The following is a 17,668-nucleotide window of genomic DNA, read 5'->3' on the forward strand; positions in this document are numbered from 1 at the left end:
GCAGGTAGGACTGCCATGTGAAACGGAAACCAAGAGCCTCCTGGTGTATATATCACATTTAGAGTGATTATCAGAACCTCCCACATATATCAGAGTTTCAAAACATCCACAGTGAGGAAAAAACCCACAGAACTACAGAAGAGATTAAAAACAAGCCTTTAAGTTTATCAGTGTGTGACTGCGTCACTTCTCGTTTGTGTAATGTGTGTTAAAGTTACACATCGTTAATCTCATATCTTAAAAATGGTAATATTCTTACAGGAAAAGAAATAGTCTTGAGTAATTTTGGGGGCATTTCCATGCTGTCATTTTCAAATTCTGGAAAAATAATCATGAAAAAAAAGATTTGGTTCATACAGCAACAACATGCTTAAACCTGCATGTGGATGCAGAAGGTTGGCTGAATCTTATATCACAGCAGGAAGCCCCTGACTGGATTAGGGGCCTCTGACTGCCAGGAGCCTTGGAGGCCCTCAGACCACAAGGCTTGAAGTGTCTCAGATACCTTAGAACAGGCGTGTCAAACTGGGGACCTTCCAGGCTGATGTGCTGTGGAGATTCGGTTCACGAAGGCCTTGCTAATTGGCGTGTGCTGAAGGCTGCAGTGTTTCGGCCTGCGAGGACTGGAGCCTGACACATGGGCCTTAGAAGATGTATTATTATTATTAGTATATATATATATTATTGACTCTGATGCCATTTAAGTGAGATGTTGTTTACAGTGTGCACGTTAGGTTGTTGCACATTAGTCAGCGTTACAGAGAGAGAAAGAAAAGAAAAATCCGGGTCCGAGCCCCCATGAGCGTCGCCAGTGGCGACAGTGGCAAGGAAAAAAACTCCCGCCCTCCTCTGGTCAACACCAGACAGCAAACAGTGTTAGTATGAGGTGTTATAGTACAAAGTGGGGGGAAAAGCAGCGGTTAATTAGATCAGTCTATGAATAACAGCGGCAGCTGCATCTCAGAAGCTCAGTGGTGGTCAAGCCGGTCCAGAAGGCTGGCGAGCAGTGGAACCTGATCAAGGCAGAAGAGGCAGCACCATCAGACGCACAGGATGGGCAGCTGATCAACTCGGCAAAGAAAGAAAACACAGGGTCAGTTCTGTAAAGAGTGGCTGACCACAGATTACAGTAAAACAGAGCAGCAGAGACTCCAGCAGGTCCAGATCTGACAGGGAGACTAATCACCAAAGGCTCCACTATTAGTATAGCTAAAGCAAAAACAGCCGAATTTCCAGTGTTGCTCAGAATTGACATGAACACAGATGTGGAATATTGTTTTGTCTCACTGGTTAGGTCTTATTTTTATTCTTTATTTGTTTGCTTTGCTTTTGTGACGTCTTATTATGGAGAGTGTGGAGGCCTCCAAACACTCTGTGGCCTCACAGTACAATCATCTGTCCACGTATTTAAGTATTGATGCGGACCAAAGGTTAGTTTGGTGTGAAGTGTCTCATCTTTGGCTAATGACGTCAAGCCTCAGGCGTTACAGCTGAAAATGAGCCATTTTCTAATGCAGGTGACACGTTTGCTTTCGGGTTGATTTAATGTGCACTGTAAATAAAAATAGATAGACAGACAGACAGACAGACAGAGAGATAGAGAGCAGTGCTGATGTTTTGTTTGCTGGGATTACGGCGTGGGGGGGGAAGGGGGTGTAGGTGGGTGGTAAAGGTGAGAAGTGCTGACTCTGTTTGAACTCCCACAGTGATGCCGTCACTCACCTGTGATTGTTCACAGTGTTTTTCAGCTTGTGGTGTCGATCAGGCGGACTGGAAAAACCTTCAGACAGAGACATTAGAGAATAGAAACTTAAACGAAACAGAAGCACTTTCTCTTCCCTCTTTGCTCTAAATTCGTGAGTATTGTGAATGGCTTCAGCAAGAGAAGTTAATTGTGCTATTTTTTCCTCCCCTTCTGCAGGTTTGGGCATGAGGGGAGTCCCCAGAGGAGTTTCGGAGCAAACAAGAGGAAGAGTGTGTCGAACAGCGTACAGAAAAAAATGACCTCTGGACTTTTTCATATCTATATATACATCTATACATCTATATATCTATATATCTATATATATAGGGGAGTTTTTGTTTAGTTTAATTTAGCGGAGATTCTCTCAACATAGAATAAAACTATCCCTAAAGCTGACCACTGATCACCCAAGTATCTGTTGTCATGATTTTAGACGCGTCGTTGCTGTCATACTGTAGTGCACAAAAATGAGTAGAAATTATTCATTTGTAGGAGATACTGTGGCTCCTAACAACCACCTGGAAGACCCGGTAGACACCAAACCTGCCCCCATCAGATAAACAGCACTGATAGCTTTGATCGCTGAGAGAGAGGAGAAGATCAAGCTGCTTCAGATCTGAAAACATCCACAGGCGTTTCTGTCCATCCTTCCACTGTGAGAAGACCACTCAGCGCTGTGGGTCTGAAAGGATGTGTAGCTGATCAAGAAGAACCTCACTGAGAAAAGGAGACGGACACATCAGACAAAGAAGCTGGACGATGGACTGACCACCCCAGAGTCCAGACCTCAGCACCACTGAATGGGTTTGATTAGTTCAGAAAATCTAACCAGCTTCTCAGACTGAGCTTTGGAGGCGTGTCTGCAGGTTCTCTGAGGAGCTGGAAGTGAGGCTCCTGAGAAGAGTGAGAAGGTGCACTTTCATTAACGTAACGAGATCTCCATCATGCGGTGTGTTCCCTCGCCGCACAGGCCAGCTGTTTTCAGATGGTGTTCGGAGTTACGAGGTTTTGATATGACAGCAACGACGTGATCTTTAGTGCACGAGTTAAACACGTTCCTGAGGCACGTAGAGAAACCCGTTTAAACCAGTGAGCCGAAGAAGCTCTAGTTGATTCTGTGTGTCTAGTATTAAAACATCCTTCGTTTTCTGGTCTGTCGTTCAGTGGTGCCCTATATGGATCCTGCTTGCTTTGAGATGTTGCATAGAAAGTATAATCATTTTTCCTTTAGGCTGAAAGTGGGTCAGTATAAACTCGCGCGGCGGTTCTGTCTCACTGCAAACCTGATGGATTGATGTATTCGGGTATGAACTGCTGTTTGATGTCTCTGGTTGTTTAAAGCCCACTTCTGTGCTGTATTCCAGGTCATTAAATATCATTTCATGTGTACGTAGTGGTCACTGTAGTCTTCTTTAACGATACTAACAGTACAGTATAAGCGGCATATGAGAGCGGCTCATGCTTGTAGACCGTTTTTGCAGAAACGCCCACCAGAACGGTTTTAACTAGAATATCCATATGTTTAGTTGCCTTGTGCTAAAGCCAGCATTCCCACACGCGGTGCGAGATTTCTCAACTCTCAGGTTCTGTTGTTCTGCTTTTCCCTACATGCAGAACCAAAAATCTCAGATTCTAGATTGGCAGCATTTGCGTTCAGCTCCGAACTGCTTTCTGAAGGATGTTACGGAATGATTTGTCCCTGATAACCGCTGGATTTATGATCGATTATGTGCCTGAAAAACATTTAATAATAACAGTCCATAGTTTTTTTAATAAGAATAAAATCTGTCAGTATGCACGAAGCCCCTAAAGTGGCTATATGATGATTTTTTAATAAGGCGTGGCCACAACTTAATATATTAAGTCCAAAGGTTGCTGCATTGAGGCCAGAAGTTACTGTATTGAGGCCACAAATTGTTTTATTGTGCCAACAAATTCTTATATTGAGGCCAGACCTTACTATATTGAGGCCACAAGTTACTATACTGAGGCTGAAATTGCTACACTGAGACCATATATATCTATATGTTCTGGCCACAAGTTGCTATATTGAGCCCACAAAAAATAATACATTGAAGTTATGAGAAGCAACTCGTGGGCTTAATATATTAATATATGGCCTCAATGTAGTAACTCATGGCCACGTCTTGTTAACAAGTAATCATGTCTACCCTGACACCTTAGGTAAAGAATGTTCTCTGTATTGTGTCTTTTAAATTACACACACACACACACACACACACACACACACACACACACACACACACACAATTTACTCAGACGCTTATCCTTCTGGGTAAAGATGGAGAGGAGCTGCTCTCAGGGCCGTTAGGAGTAAAAACCTGATGGTTTTGCTTCCCAGCAGGAACTGGCCTGATGGTCGCCGTTAGAGCCCGTTAGGCAATGACCAAACTGTGTGTGGGACCGGTCCCAGAACCCCCTGCCTGAGTAAACGATCAGAATCCTGTACGCTGTGGCACCGACCCATCATGAAAACCCGCGGAGCACCACTGGCGACCACTGGACACCACCAGGAACCATCAGTCGTTGTAATGGGTTCTATGATCTTCCTCATCGGCAGAGAGTGCGTGCGCGCGTGACGTCACTGCGCCTGTCTGCGGCCGGACTGGTCGGCTGGTCAGCGGGCAGGACACACGCCGGACGGGTCGCCTGTCCATCACAGGGTCTATTTATCTGCGTCGTCGCCCAAAGCCTGTGTGTCTGTCTGTGTGCCTGTGTGTCTGTCTGTGTGCCTGTGTGTGTGTGTGTGTATTGTCTGTCTGTGTGCCTGTGTCTGTGTGTGTCTGTGTGTCGTCATCATATGCAAATTTATAACCCCGCAATGGAAAGAGAAAGTGGGCGGGGCTTGTCCGCGCTCATAAGCAGTGAGTCCGACAGCAGCGCTGCTCTAAAACGCTTCCACCGGAGTGACGGCAGCAGCTGGACACCGCTGGGAGGGTCAGCACTATTTTTTACAGTCACCACTTAACCGCAGACCGCCTCCGGCACGCATTCAGCTCGCTTTTAGTCGGGGTCGGCGCGTTTTGCAGCTCCGCAGGGCCTCCGGACGCCGCTCGGGTTTCTCCCCCCTTTGTGTCTCGTTGACAGACGGGCTGTAGCTTTAGCCGTTAGCCTCTAGCCGCCTGTCTGCGGACAACTCGGAGCTTTTAACGGTTCGTGTTACGCCGCGTTGAGCCCGGCCGGCGGGGTTTCGGGTGTGTCTGCACTGCGGCGTGGATGTGAGTAAAACGGCGTCATTCTGTTTCGTGACTAACGCCAGCTAGGGGCTAGGTTGGCTAAGCTAACGCTAGCGTAAACCGGTTTGAACGGGGTTCATTGTTAGCCGTGCATGCTAATGCTAACGCTAGCCTGTGACAGCTGCTCGTTTAAGAACAAACTCGGTGCTATTTTGTTTTTTTTGTGTTCACGGTCTTTATCTGCCAGCTTTCTGATCGAGTTTTCCCCCGTTCCACCTTAAATAGTGCAGCGGTAACATTGTAGGTTAGGGAAGTAGCGTTAACCGCTGGACCATTTAAGGTGGAACGGAACAATTCGAGTAGGAAGCCAGCTTCAGCCTCGTGTATTTTGAATTGGGTGCTGTTTGTTGCCGAATCGTTATTCGCTGCTGGTCGTTTTCCGTCCGCTTTCCTGGGGGAATTCTCCGAGTACTAACGTTGGCGTTTTGGAGGAGATTCGCTGGCTTTGTCGCCCACCCGGCCAAATATGAGGGTCTGTCACGGGAAGCCTCTCATCTTAAATAACTACAGAGAGCGCTTTGTTTCCCGTCAGGACGTCTTTCTTCTTCTCGGTTAGCGCTTCAGGCTCATTCAAGCTCGCAAACATCGCGTTTTTCCAGCCTGCTTGCTCCTCTGGAAGCTTCGGTGCGGCCGGCAGCCGTTACTGTTTATAACCTGCATCTGGGAAAGGGGTCGAGCGATATCGATGCGATCAAACATCGCGGTATTTTCTCATATGTGTGGCGATATCGTGTTATATTTCATTTAATTGTGACTATAGTGACAAATTATGGGATGTTTTTTCTGAACGCACTGTGGATATCATCAGTGCTTGAACCCTGTCCACCAGCATGTTTGAGTACAAAGAGCGTAATTAGTCCTGTTTCACTGGCTTTAGTATTGCAGAATGTGGTTTTACTCACCACAAAATATATCGTGCAGTCTGGTCTGGCTTGTTTCTAGTAGAGTACCTTCTTTTCTTATAACTGAACCAAACTAGTGCTCATATTTTCCAGTTTTGCTGCTCTTTGTATACGAGCTGAGGTCACATTTATATATAGCTGCATATACAGGCATCACAAAAGTGATGGATTCAGAACTGGGTGTGGCTCATTAGTGTACTGGGGAGTGAATGGTACTTTTCGACGAACTACAGGAAACCTAGTGCCAGATAAGCACACCAGATTTGCAGGGAAGTGTTCGTTTATGGTCTTAAACCCCTTTTACACAGCAACCTGGAGCACTTTGCGAACCATGTGCATCAACTGTAATGAGTAAAATGCCACAAAAAGGCTGAAAACAAACCATTTGGCAACAGAAATGTGACTCTTTTATGTGCATTATGTCACTAAACCCTACACCACCAGCATTAAGAAGGCTGTAGAAACCTTCCCTTAGTACAGTTTTAAGTTGAAGCTTAAATCTGGTAGCTCTGCAGGTGGAGTCCTGGTTTCCTGCTGTAGTGGGGCAGTCGTGGTGGCTGGAGGTCAGGGAACTGGCCCTGTGGACCGGAAAGTCGCCGGTTCAATCCCCAATGTCGACAGTCCATAACTGAGGTGTCCTTAGTATCGCTTAACTTAGTCCGTGTAAGTGATGGTCAGAATTGTCCGACACCCTAGATACCAGTCCAGCAGTATTTAAAATAAGTCCTATATAGCAACCAGAATGGACCTAGTGTGTGGCCCAGCAGTCCGGGTCAGTCATAGCCGGGCCATGGCCTCACTCAGACAGCCAAAACATGATTACAGTGGTACTTCAGGTTCATAAGCTGTGAGTTAGCTTAATGTGCGCCATCTGCTGGACAAAGATGATATTACACCAGGCCTGCTTTAAAGCAGCTGTTGCCAGTGTTTTTGTACGTAAAATCTTATTTTAGTTCGGGAAAGGAGTTTGTCAGGTTTATTGGCAACAAACTAAGCCGGGCCTATAATGTAAATGTAGGCAAACGATTCTAGTCTGCATTATAATCTTTGCACAGTTAATTAGTCGATGCTTTATGTAGCCTATAAAAGTGTGCGGTCTTTTCTGTTGTGCACATTTGAACTAACCGTGGATCAGAAAGCTGGAACAAAGGGACTCGTTCAGTAAAGCCAAAGCAATAAAATAAATAAAAAGATTTTATCCCGATTATTATCCTGAAACTATTAGTATGCAGTATGTAATTGATCATATTAAGCAGCAGTTTTATTTTTCCTCTATAGTTTTTGTAGATTTAAGGAAAGAGGCTCCGTGTTATTGTGCTGTGTAGCTTTAAACAGAAGCGTCATGTCTTTTGTCCTTTTGCTCTTGTAGAAAATGTCCTGTTGGTTAAGGAAGGAGACTCTGGTGCTGGCGGAGGACTACATTGACTTTTGCACCGGGATCCAGCGGACACCTCCCAGCGAGTCGGCCGAGGCCATGCGGCACTTGGCCAAAGAGATGGAGCGGCAGAACCACGTGAAATTTCTCTCGATGACGCAAGGCTTCCTGTCGGCTTGCGGCTCGGACCCCAGTGCGTATTTACACAGAGTCATGACCGTGCTGGTGGAGGACGGACAGATGAACTGGGGCAGAGTCGTGTCCCTCTTTACGTTTACGGGCGTTCTGGCCACCGAACTGTTCTCCAGAGGAGAGGGGCCAGAGGTCTGTAGGACACTAGCAGAGACGATAGCAGATTACCTGGGAGGAGAGAAGAAAGACTGGCTGGAGGAGAACGAGGGCTGGGTAAGCCGTTAACACGCGACATGTGCTGCACACTGCAGTCCCACTGTGTTCAATCGGCACTGATCAATCGATTAATCGGTGCCGTCAATTACCCTGCATTGCTTTACTCGATCACTGATGTACGTCATGCATGCTTATATCAGAGTTGGACCAAAGGGGGCGCTGCAGGAGCTGAACTGAACACAGTCATATTGACAGTTTATACGGAAGTTTTTTGTATAATTTTAGTTTTATATAATTTATTATGACGGTTTCAATGGGGAAAAAAAACAGGTTTAGCTTGTGATTTTTCTTGGGAAAAGATCAATGATCTAGACCTGTTGTTGCCCACACACTACATAAAATACATCATTGGCTTCTGACGTATGATTTATAATATAGGGACGTTATTCTTTGGCTGCGGTGTGACGTTTTACGCCTTGTTGCGGTTTCAAAAGGGGTCTCGAACATCATCTCTGTTTAAGGATGTTTAAACGGGCTTAATAAGCTGCACTGGACTACAGACACTCATACACATGCACCCTTCTGAACTGCCCTTTATCTGAGTCTGATCTCTGAACTGCCCTTTAGAGTGGGAAGTGTGAACGGTTTCACTGCCCTGGAACAGAGAAGTGGAGATTAGAAGGTCAGTAAAGAAAACAAAGCACAGGAAAAAACAAATGTAGGATCTGAGGGGTGTGAATGTCCCTGGGAGGTTTAGGTGATGGCGTTAATCTTTGGGAGTTTCCACGGCTTTTATCAGCACAGCTTAATCAGACAGCGCAGGGACGGTCCGGTGACGCGCGTGTGTGTGTGTGTGTGTGTGTGTGTGTGTGTGTGTGGATCAGGTGATGATGGGTCCTTTCTGCCCCAAAGGGATTTTTTTTTTCACTTTTTCTTAAAATAACAAAAGAGTGATTCCTACTTCGGGCCTTTATTGAAGGAGCGGTTCACCAAATATTCAAATTTGCAGTTTTTCTCCCTGAAACTGGGCGACTCGGCACCTCAGCTCTGCATCTCCGTCGTTCTTTCTCTGGTGTGCGGGCGGAGGATTTGGGGCAGATGCTGCACCTTCCTGCGGCTGCTTTGTTTATGGCAATTAGAGAGTGGCTGAAGCCAGACGATTCCAGGAATGTGCGTGGGAGCCGCCAGAGCTGCACTTCATACGATTCATTCTGCTGGAAAACCCAGCGTCTCTTCCTCTTTCTTTACTGTTTTTCCTATTTTTCTCCTTGTTTTTCCCTTTTCTCTCCCTCTCTCTGTGTCTTTCGTTTCTCTCCGTCCGTCTTCTCTTTTCTGTTCTTTGTTTTTTCCCTGAAACTTCTACTTTTTCCTTTTTCCTCTCAATCACTTCCGTATCTCTTTCGTCTTCCCCTTTTATCCGTCTTTCTTTCCTTTCTTTATTCTTTCCCCCCCCCCATTTTTCTCCTCATCTTCTCACTTTTCTTCTTTCACGTTTTTCTCCATTTCTTTCTTCATGCCTCTTTCTCTCTCTGACATTTTCCTTTTTTCTTTTTAAGTCATTTCTGCCCCTCGTTTCTTTTTTCCCTTTTATATATCTCTCCATCTTTCTTTATCTGTCTTTATTTTTCTTTATTTGCTTTCAGTTTTGCAGCACTTCTCTCCGCTCTTCCACTCTTTTCCCTTATTTGGTCGCTCAGTGAGTTTTAATGTCACTGACTACTGACTCAGTGTTACTGCCAGCTGTTATGGAAAGTTTAACCCTGACACGGCATCCCTCCCGACCGCTTCCTCTCAGCCGCAGTATCTGTGTTAACCGCTTTGTGACGGTTTCCTCTTCACCATGACGTTCAGGAGGGACTTCTTATTCATACCTGCAGACGTTCCTCTCAGAGGTGCTTAACTGAGAAATTCTGTTCCGTTCAGCACCAACTCACGAGCTGTAGGCACACGCTGATGTACGTGGCGGTGATTCAGCCGTATGGAATATCGGAGTAATCGATTATAATATTTATTGGGCTTTTTTTTTTTTTTTTTTGGGGACCAACACAAACTTTCGGAAACTTTCCAAGCACCAAGGCCAAGTAAATTTTATTGGCCATGTTCCGGTTCTGGAATTAGTAAATTAGTCATGCACCAAAACGACAATTCGGCCGAAACTGAAACTTGTGTTGTGATAAATTGTCACAGTACGTGTTTCTGAACATGTGTGTGTGAGTGTCGCTGTTGTTGGAACCGAAACCTTTTCTCTCCAGAATGGGAACTTTTACAGGAGAAAACATAGAGTAGTTTTAATGCAAGTCAATGGAACCAGACGTCTTTCCGAGTCATTTTGGGCCGATCATCATGAAAGTTAGACACAAAGGACAACGGGTCCTTTGAAATGATCAAAAACTGAAAAACGACACAAACGGAGATGCGGGGGTTTCTTCCCACAGCAGCGAAACACCGTCTCATCCGTCCTCGTCAGTACAGACGCTGACCGACTGCGTGTTTCGGTACGTTTGATGGGAGGGTCACCGCAGCAGCAGGGGTTCTTATTTACGTCAGATTTTAAGTAGATATTTCTTTGATGGAGATGAATACAATGTATTGAGTTAACCCGTTTGTTATTGTGCCAGTAGTGATGTTTTTATATCAAAGGCTCCTTCGTCTCTTTCCACGTCGCGTCACTGATATAGAAGTCGCCTCGTCTTCCTGGTAATCAGAGCAAAAAGGAAAGATCTGAGGTCGTCGTTCATCGTCAGCTGCAGGCGCTGTGCGCTTCCTGCAGATCGTTCGTTCGATCTTGCTCTTTCACGCCCGCTCGGTCTGGTTATTTCAGAAAATGCACGTCAAGCGTACAACACGCTCACAAACCCACAGCTGGCATTTAACTCTGACACCGCAGCCCTTGAGCACGTTAACACGCTATTGATCTCCACGCCTCGCAGACTTTAAAACGCTTCCTTTAGAAAGAAACACAAACTCAAATATCCACCACCTGGACGTTTCTGACCGGTACAGCAGGTGGTTTCTGCAGACAGCTGCTCAGCTTACCGCTTCAAAAACAGTTCACCCCCTCTCCCCCCCCCCCCCCCCCCCCCCCCCCCCCCCCCCTTTTTTTTTTTTGAGAAAACAAGGCCATAAATGTTCACTAAGCCCGTGTTTTGCTCTTCAACGTCGTCGTGTCAGTCTTGGAAAGAAAACATTCTTCTGAAACACTTGGAGGAAGCTGGTGTTCCAGTACTCAGTGAAATGGCTGAGTAAGCTCATTTCATTTCTTGCTCATGCTGTTAATCACGAAAAGCTGAGTCTTCCATGCATTTTGAAGTCGTTTCGAAGCATCTGAACATCGTTAGTTTCAGAATGTGCAGTTTATCCAGGCCGTGTCGTCCGGGTGTTGAAAGTATAACCTTTCTACATTTTCAAGTCATTGTTTTTGTGATGTCACAGAAGCCGCGTTTACATGCACCCGACTGTTCAGCTGACAGCAGAGCGGCACGGAAGTCGTGAGGGAACTGGTGGAGCCTGTTGCATTGAGTTTATCATAAAAGTTGAGATATGGACGATATATGGCCGAGAGCATTAACTGGTCATTTAAAGCTTCATAAGGTAGCGAAGACGAATTCAGGGACACCGCCTTGCGCTTTTATGCATAGAGAGCTGTGGTCCCATGCTGTGGGCACGTAGGCAGCCTAGACTTTAGAGCGAGGCGGCTGTCGACAAGTGACGAGAACATTGCGAACACGTCTCCTCGTCTCCTTACAAACCCAAACGCCACACCTTCTCCTCTGGTTTCTCCCATAAGATTGTAACACGTTTTATTACAGCCTGTTCTGCGTCCTGAGGTTTGAATGGGAAAAGCCCATTGAGCCTCCGAGGGCTCTTATTGAGTGGTTCTGAACGGGTCGGTGTTAAATGCCTTTCTCTTGTTTTCCGTTTGCAGGAGGGGTTCTGCAAGTTCGTGCGCAGAGCTGGACACGTTACCCAGGACTCCTCCATGAAGACGGCGCTGTTCGCCGCCGCGGGGGTCGGGTTAGCTGGACTGACCTTTCTCCTAGTGCGCTGACCCCAACACCTTATTTATTCATAGTCTTATGTGTCTTTTCCTTCTTTGCTTCTTCCTCTTGCTCTCTTTCTCTTTCTTTTGCTTTGTCTTCTGTTCTTTTTTTTCCTCTTTTTTGCCCCTCTTTTCATTCCTTTTTTACTTCCTCGCCTCGCTCTTTTTCATGCTGTGCTCTTGTGTTGCCTCTTTCCTTCTTCCTTGCTGTTTTCCATTCTGATTCAGTTCACAGTGAGTCTCTATGGGACGTTTCCTTACAGAACCAGTTTTCAGACCTAAACTGAATGTTATTTGCACATTTGTACCACCAACATCTCTCTCTCTCTCTCTCTCTCTCTCTCTCTCTCTCTCTCTCTCTCTCTCTCTCTCTCTCTCTCTCTCTCTCTCTCTCTCTCTCTCTCTCTCTCTCTCTCTCTCTCTCTCTCTCTCTCTCTCTCTCTGATTGTAAAATCTTTAACATGGCCTTCTCTACACGTCACGAACGCTTGATAGTGATGATAGTCTTCATATCTGATGGTACATTTTTGTTTTAGAAATGCTTTTAAAGTAGTTGTTCTGTGTTCATTCTCTCGGTTAGTCTAGATAGTGTGGTTTTTTTTTACTCTTAGTTTTTTCGATAAAGGAAACCCACAAAGGAGAAAAACGTGAATGTTTTTCATGCATTGTTGAAGTTCATTGTCCACACGCACAGAATTAATATATTACATTTCTATGAATAAAAATGTAAACAGCAGCCAGAAACATCCCATTACTGTACATTAGTGTGTTGGTTTACATCGACTGTCTCTTCTCTTTTGGGTTCTTGTGTTTGTCTTCAGTTTAAACCGGTAACGGATTTGAAAGGTGCTAAGCTTTTTCCATTCCAAGCCATTCTGTAACTTCCCAATTTCTGACGAGTGACCAATTTAGTGTGTGAAATTTATTTATTTACCCTTTGAAGAACAAATTGTAACTATTTAGGCAGTTTCCCTTGAGTCAATAAAACCTATTTTTGCATTGTTTTATTTATTTAACACTTTAATAAAGAAAATTTGTTAACGCAGTAGAGCTGTTTGGTTGCTTTAACTTGTTTTAATTGCAACACTTGAGTTTCTAGGGTGAAGACATTCTTTGAACCGTGCTGCATAACCCTTATATAAACGTTATTATGCAGTCATAACTTGTCATGACATGTTGTCGTTGCTATTAATCGCCAATGTCAAAATATTTAAGTAGTGCTCTACTGCTTTAATACAGCAGTTAAATAAATACAGTAAGAAATGAATAAACTGGCCGTGAACGCGGCGTTTAATATGTTTTAATGTTCAGTTCCTTCCTCCTAATTAGAGCTCCTTAACGAGCAGCTCGTCAGAGTAACGAGCTCCGCCCACTCGCTGCACAGCCGGCAGTTCGTTCTCCAGCTCCTTACACTAAATTCCCAAACTGTCGTCTCCACTGAGCAGCTTCTCTGTTTTTACTGGGTCAGTTTTCTCGCTCGGTCTGATTTGGTCCGACTCTGAAGTTCAGACACGTCTGGCGAATGGTGTTGGGTTCATTTCTGGCTGATTCCAGGTTGTTCAGCTGTTCTTCTGTCACAGCTGCCAACTGAAAAGCTGCTCAGTGGAGACGACAGTTTGGGAATTTAGTGTCGTCTCGTCTTCAGAGTCGGACCAAATCGGCTGTCGGTCAGATGTGGTCTTAACAGTGTCCGTTTTCTGTTTGTGGCAAAGTAAGAAGTAAAAACGTTTGAGCGTCTCCTACAGCTGTCAGAGTCGTTGCTTAGCAACAGCGTCTCAGCGGAGTGTTGGTGTTAGTGAAAAACTAACCTGTGAGGTGATATCAACACGGTTAGAACACCTCTCGACCAATCAGCTTGCGTGGCTGTCATGATGCTTAAATGATTCTGCAGGTTGATCATATGTGGTTCAACGTAGCACTCAAATGGGTTCTGTTATTATGCTGTCAAGCATGTAACAGTAGAAATACCCTTCACGAAGCGATTGAAGGTCAACCTGATTTTCAGAATGAGCATTCAGAACGAAAGTGTCGTGATCTCTAGCAGTTCTTGCGGGGGAACCTGATGCAATCTAGTCTCTACATATCTCATCAGATGTGGGTTGAAGGGTGATTTACCAGAAGATAACAGTTGCTTTGCATTTAAGGCGGCAGAGTGGTGAGACATTTACCCAGTTAGCCCAACACTTAGAAATAATGGTGTGAAACTGTCACTGGGGTGGTCCCCCTCAAGGGTACATCTCAGTACCTTTAGTCAGTGACCATAATTATACCATAATCCATTAAGATTATATTTTCTAAGCTAAGAAAAGATACAAATACGAACTTTTCACCTGCCAATAGTATTTAGTAGCATTTTCCATTTTCATAGGTAACAGCCAAGTTTACACAAATACAGGGTGGAGGGTTGAGTCAAAAGTCACAGGACACGTTTTATTTTATTTTATTGTTGACTTTTATCTCTGGGGTCATCTCAAACCAATTGTGTATGCTGACAAAACCCACAACAAACACCACCTGCATCGCGGAGGCTTCTGACAGCATTTCTCCAGAGATTCTCATGCGGGTTCATGACGATTGGATCCTGCGCCCTCAGCTCTGTGTTCAGCACCGGGGACAGCACACTGAACACGCCGGATAGCTGCATCACACGCAACGTTCCCAGTTGTTGTTCCGACTGTCTGTGTTGATAACTTTTGAACCACAAGAGACGGATTGCGTCACGATTTCTGAAACAATTCCAGTCTTTTTGATTTGCAACACGACCACCTTCCCATTGGAAAAACTTGCCCTTGATCCAATGTAGCAGCTTTCAAGATGGTGGCCGTGTTCCGGACATAGCCTAAAAGATAGGCCCCCTCACCAGTTACTCGCTGGGCTCTTCAGATCTGTCGGTTTCCCTTTCGTTCCTGAAATAAAACGGTGTCCTGTGACGTTTGACTCGTCCTGTATAGTTGATCAGCTGAGATGTTTAACACTGGCGGTCTGAGGCTCATGTAGAGGCAGATGGCGCTATCACCATACACTTGCCTCAAACTGTGAAAGTCTCTGCTGAAGTAAAAAGCAGACCAGCATCAGTTCCATGCTGGTTTATGCTCTGCTGAGGATGGTCGAACTGGTCACCCAGCATGGTCAAAAGGTTGGACCCCCTTTTGCCTTCAGAACTGCTTTAATTCTTCTTGTCTGACTTTCAACAAGGTGTTGGAAACGTTCCTCAGAGATTCTGGTTGGTTATTTGAGTTCCTGCTGTCTTTCTATCATCTGGAACCAGTCTGCCCGTTCTCCTCTGACCTCTCACATCAACAAGGCATTTTCGTCCACACAACTGACCGCTCACTGGATGTTTCCTCTTTTTCGGACCGTTCTCTGTAAACCCTAGAGATGGTTGAGCGTGAAAATCCCAGCAGATCAGCAGTTTCTGAAATACTCAGACCAGCCCGTCTGGCACCAACAACCACGCCACGTTCAAAGCCCCTTAAATCCCCTTTCTTCCCCGTTCTGATGCTCGGTCTGCACTTCAGCAGGTCGTCTTGACCACCTCTACATGCCTACATGCAGTGAGCTGCGGCCGTGTGATTGGCTGATTAGCTATTTGTGTTAACAGGCAACTGAACAGGGGTACCTAATAAAGTGGACGGTGAGTGTACAGACTAGTGTTTTCACCTGGAATTCAAAGCTGGTTCCTCCTTCCCTCCTTGACCACCTGCTCAGGTTTCACTGAACTTTTACCCACTGAAACCCGACTAGCTTGCTGCGTAAACTGTGCTTCGCTAAACGTGACCCGATTGATGGATCGCTTTACGGCGTGGATCGCCGAGCGCAAACTATCGTGTGGCGTTCTGGCAAACACTCCAGGGTACCTGATCTTTCAGGAACAAAAAATGGAACAGAAGACAAATGTGCTGCGGATGAGTTGAGGCTAGTCCTAACACACTATCTTGTAGGCTGTTTGGAGGGACTGTGTTCGTTTCCATCGTCCATTCGATTCTCCTACTCTAGAACCTTTGATCATGGCCTTAGTCCTGTGTAGGCTGTTGATGAAAGTGTGTAGGTCTGGTGCACATCAGAGGAGGCCTTCAATCAAAACCAGAACCATATTAGTAATATAAGTAAAATGCCTTGAACACTTTTGCCCAATGCCTTTCATTGTCATGGACAGCAGCACTAAATCTGCTTTGAGGGCAGCTGTGTAGGTTAGTGACCTACTGACATTTTCTACACTCTAGCAGTTTGCCAATCAGCAAAGATCAACTAAAAACGATGGTTCTTCTGGGGTTCCTCAGTTCTTTAGCATTGGTATTAATTCTATATAGAACCAATTCATGCTTACACATGGGTTACGAGGAGTCCGGCCTCAGTCAGACCCGGGTTACGAGGAGTCCGGAGTACGATTGGTTAGTGTTACTGCTACTGAGAGCTGATTGGTTAGTGTTACTGCTACTGAGAGCTGATTGGTTAGCGTTACTGCTACTGAGAGCTGATTGGTTAGTGTTTCTGCTACTGAGAGCTGATTGGTTAGAGTTACTGCTACTGAGAGCTGATTGGTTAGAGTTACTGCTACTGAGAGCTGATTGGTTAGTGTTACTGCTACTGAGAGCTGATTGGTTAGAGTTACTGCTACTGAGAGCTGATTGGTTGGCGTTACTGCTACTGAGAGCTGATTGGTTAATGTTACTGCTACTGAGAGCTGATTGGTTAGTGTTACTGCTACTGAGAGCTGATTGGTTAGTGTTACTGCTACTGAGAGCTGATTGGTTAGTGTTACTGCTACTGAGAGCTGATTGGTTAGTGTTACTGCTACTGAGAGCTGATTGGTTAGTGTTACTGCTACTGAGAGCTGATTGGTTAGAGTTACTGCTACTGAGAGCTGATTGGTTAGTGTTACTGCTACTGAGAGCTGATTGGTTAGTGTTACTGCTACTGAGAGCTGATTGGTTAGAGTTACTGCTACTGAGAGCTGATTGGTTAGTGTTACTGCTACTGAGAGCTGATTGGTTAGCGTTACTGCTACTGAGAGCTGATTGGTTAGCGTTACTGCTACTGAGAGCTGATTGGTTAGTGTTACTGCTACTGAGAGCTGATTGGTTAGTGTTACTGCTACTGAGAGCTGATTGGTTAGAGTTACTGCTACTGAGAGCTGATTGGTTAGCGTTACTGCTACTGAGAGCTGATTGGTTAGCGTTACTGCTACTGAGAGCTGATTGGTTAGAGTTACTGCTACTGAGAGCTGATTGGTTAGAGTTACTGCTACTGAGAGCTGATTGGTTAGCGTTACTGCTACTGAGAGCTGATTGGTTAGAGTTACTGCTACTGAGAGCTGATTGGTTAGTGTTACTGCTACTGAGAGCTGATTGGTTAGTGTTACTGCTACTGAGAGCTGATTGGTTAGTGTTACTGCTACTGAGAGCTGATTGGTTAGAGTTACTGCTACTGAGAGCTGATTGGTTAGCGTTACTGCTACTGAGAGCTGATTGGTTAGCGTTACTGCTACTGAGAGCTGATTGGTTAGAGTTACTGCTACTGAGAGCTGATTGGTTAGAGTTACTGCTACTGAGAGCTGATTGGTTAGTGTTACTGCTACTGAGAGCTGATTGGTTAGTGTTTCTGCTACTGAGAGCTGATTGGTTAGTGTTACTGCTACTGAGAGCTGATTGGTTAGTGTTTCTGCTACTGAGAGCTGATTGGTTAGCGTTACTGCTACTGAGAGCTGATGTCTTAGCATTACTGCTGAAACAGATGACGTGTATCTCAGCCCCTCTTCATAGCCTTATAACTCCGGATGTGAGTCATATATGATCTTGTGATAGGATGGAATGGAAAGGGCGGCTCTACAGATTCAGGAAGTGGTTGAACCGGATTTCTGAGCTGGATTATCACAAAGATACAGACACAGATATAGAAACAGAGAATTTGATGTGCAGGCGCGATTGTGGACCCAGAGGGTTAAACCTAGCAGATCAATGGAAGTTGTGTACAAAATTGTGTTCTGTAGAGCATGTGTTCAAA

The 17,668-nt window shown here is 45.2% G+C and overlaps 2 protein-coding genes and 1 long non-coding RNA gene across 5 annotated transcripts in view; 2 read left to right on the forward strand and 1 right to left on the reverse strand.

Annotated features, from left to right (window-relative positions):
- gnb5b (guanine nucleotide binding protein (G protein), beta 5b) overlaps window positions 1–2,370 on the forward strand; it is a 40,762-nt gene extending 38,392 nt beyond the window's left edge. The window contains exon 13 of the mRNA XM_017719496.2: window positions 1,922–2,370. Coding sequence (XP_017574985.1) covers window positions 1,922–1,933 — 12 coding nt within the window. The 3' untranslated portion in view covers window positions 1,934–2,370. The remainder of the gene's footprint in view (window positions 1–1,921) is intronic.
- On the reverse strand, window positions 142–4,307 carry LOC119263677. 2 transcript variants are annotated; one of them, XR_005130452.1, is made up of 2 exons: window positions 4,087–4,307; window positions 142–1,780 (listed from the first exon to the last, which is right to left on the reverse strand). It is a non-coding gene; the product is annotated as an uncharacterized LOC119263677 (long non-coding RNA). The 2 variants fall into 2 exon arrangements; XR_005130451.1 differs by having other exon boundaries at window positions 4,021–4,307.
- A 203-nt stretch (window positions 4,308–4,510) lies between these two features.
- bcl2l10 (BCL2 like 10) lies at window positions 4,511–12,713 on the forward strand. Of its 2 annotated transcripts, none has more exons than XM_017719497.2 (3): window positions 4,511–4,702; window positions 7,273–7,683; window positions 11,552–12,713. In XM_017719497.2, exons 2-3 carry the CDS (start codon window positions 7,276–7,278, stop codon window positions 11,672–11,674), a joined length of 531 nt encoding a protein of 176 aa, XP_017574986.1. In that variant the 5' UTR covers window positions 4,511–4,702; window positions 7,273–7,275; the 3' UTR covers window positions 11,675–12,713. The 2 variants fall into 2 exon arrangements, with proteins under 2 accessions (XP_017574986.1, XP_017574987.1); XM_017719498.2 differs by lacking the exon at window positions 4,511–4,702 and adding an exon at window positions 4,737–4,983.
- Window positions 12,714–17,668: the final 4,955 nt, after the last annotated feature.

The sequence above is a fragment of the Pygocentrus nattereri genome, chromosome 7, assembly GCF_015220715.1.
Source record: "Pygocentrus nattereri isolate fPygNat1 chromosome 7, fPygNat1.pri, whole genome shotgun sequence".
NCBI classification, from domain to species: domain Eukaryota; kingdom Metazoa; phylum Chordata; class Actinopteri; order Characiformes; family Serrasalmidae; genus Pygocentrus; species Pygocentrus nattereri.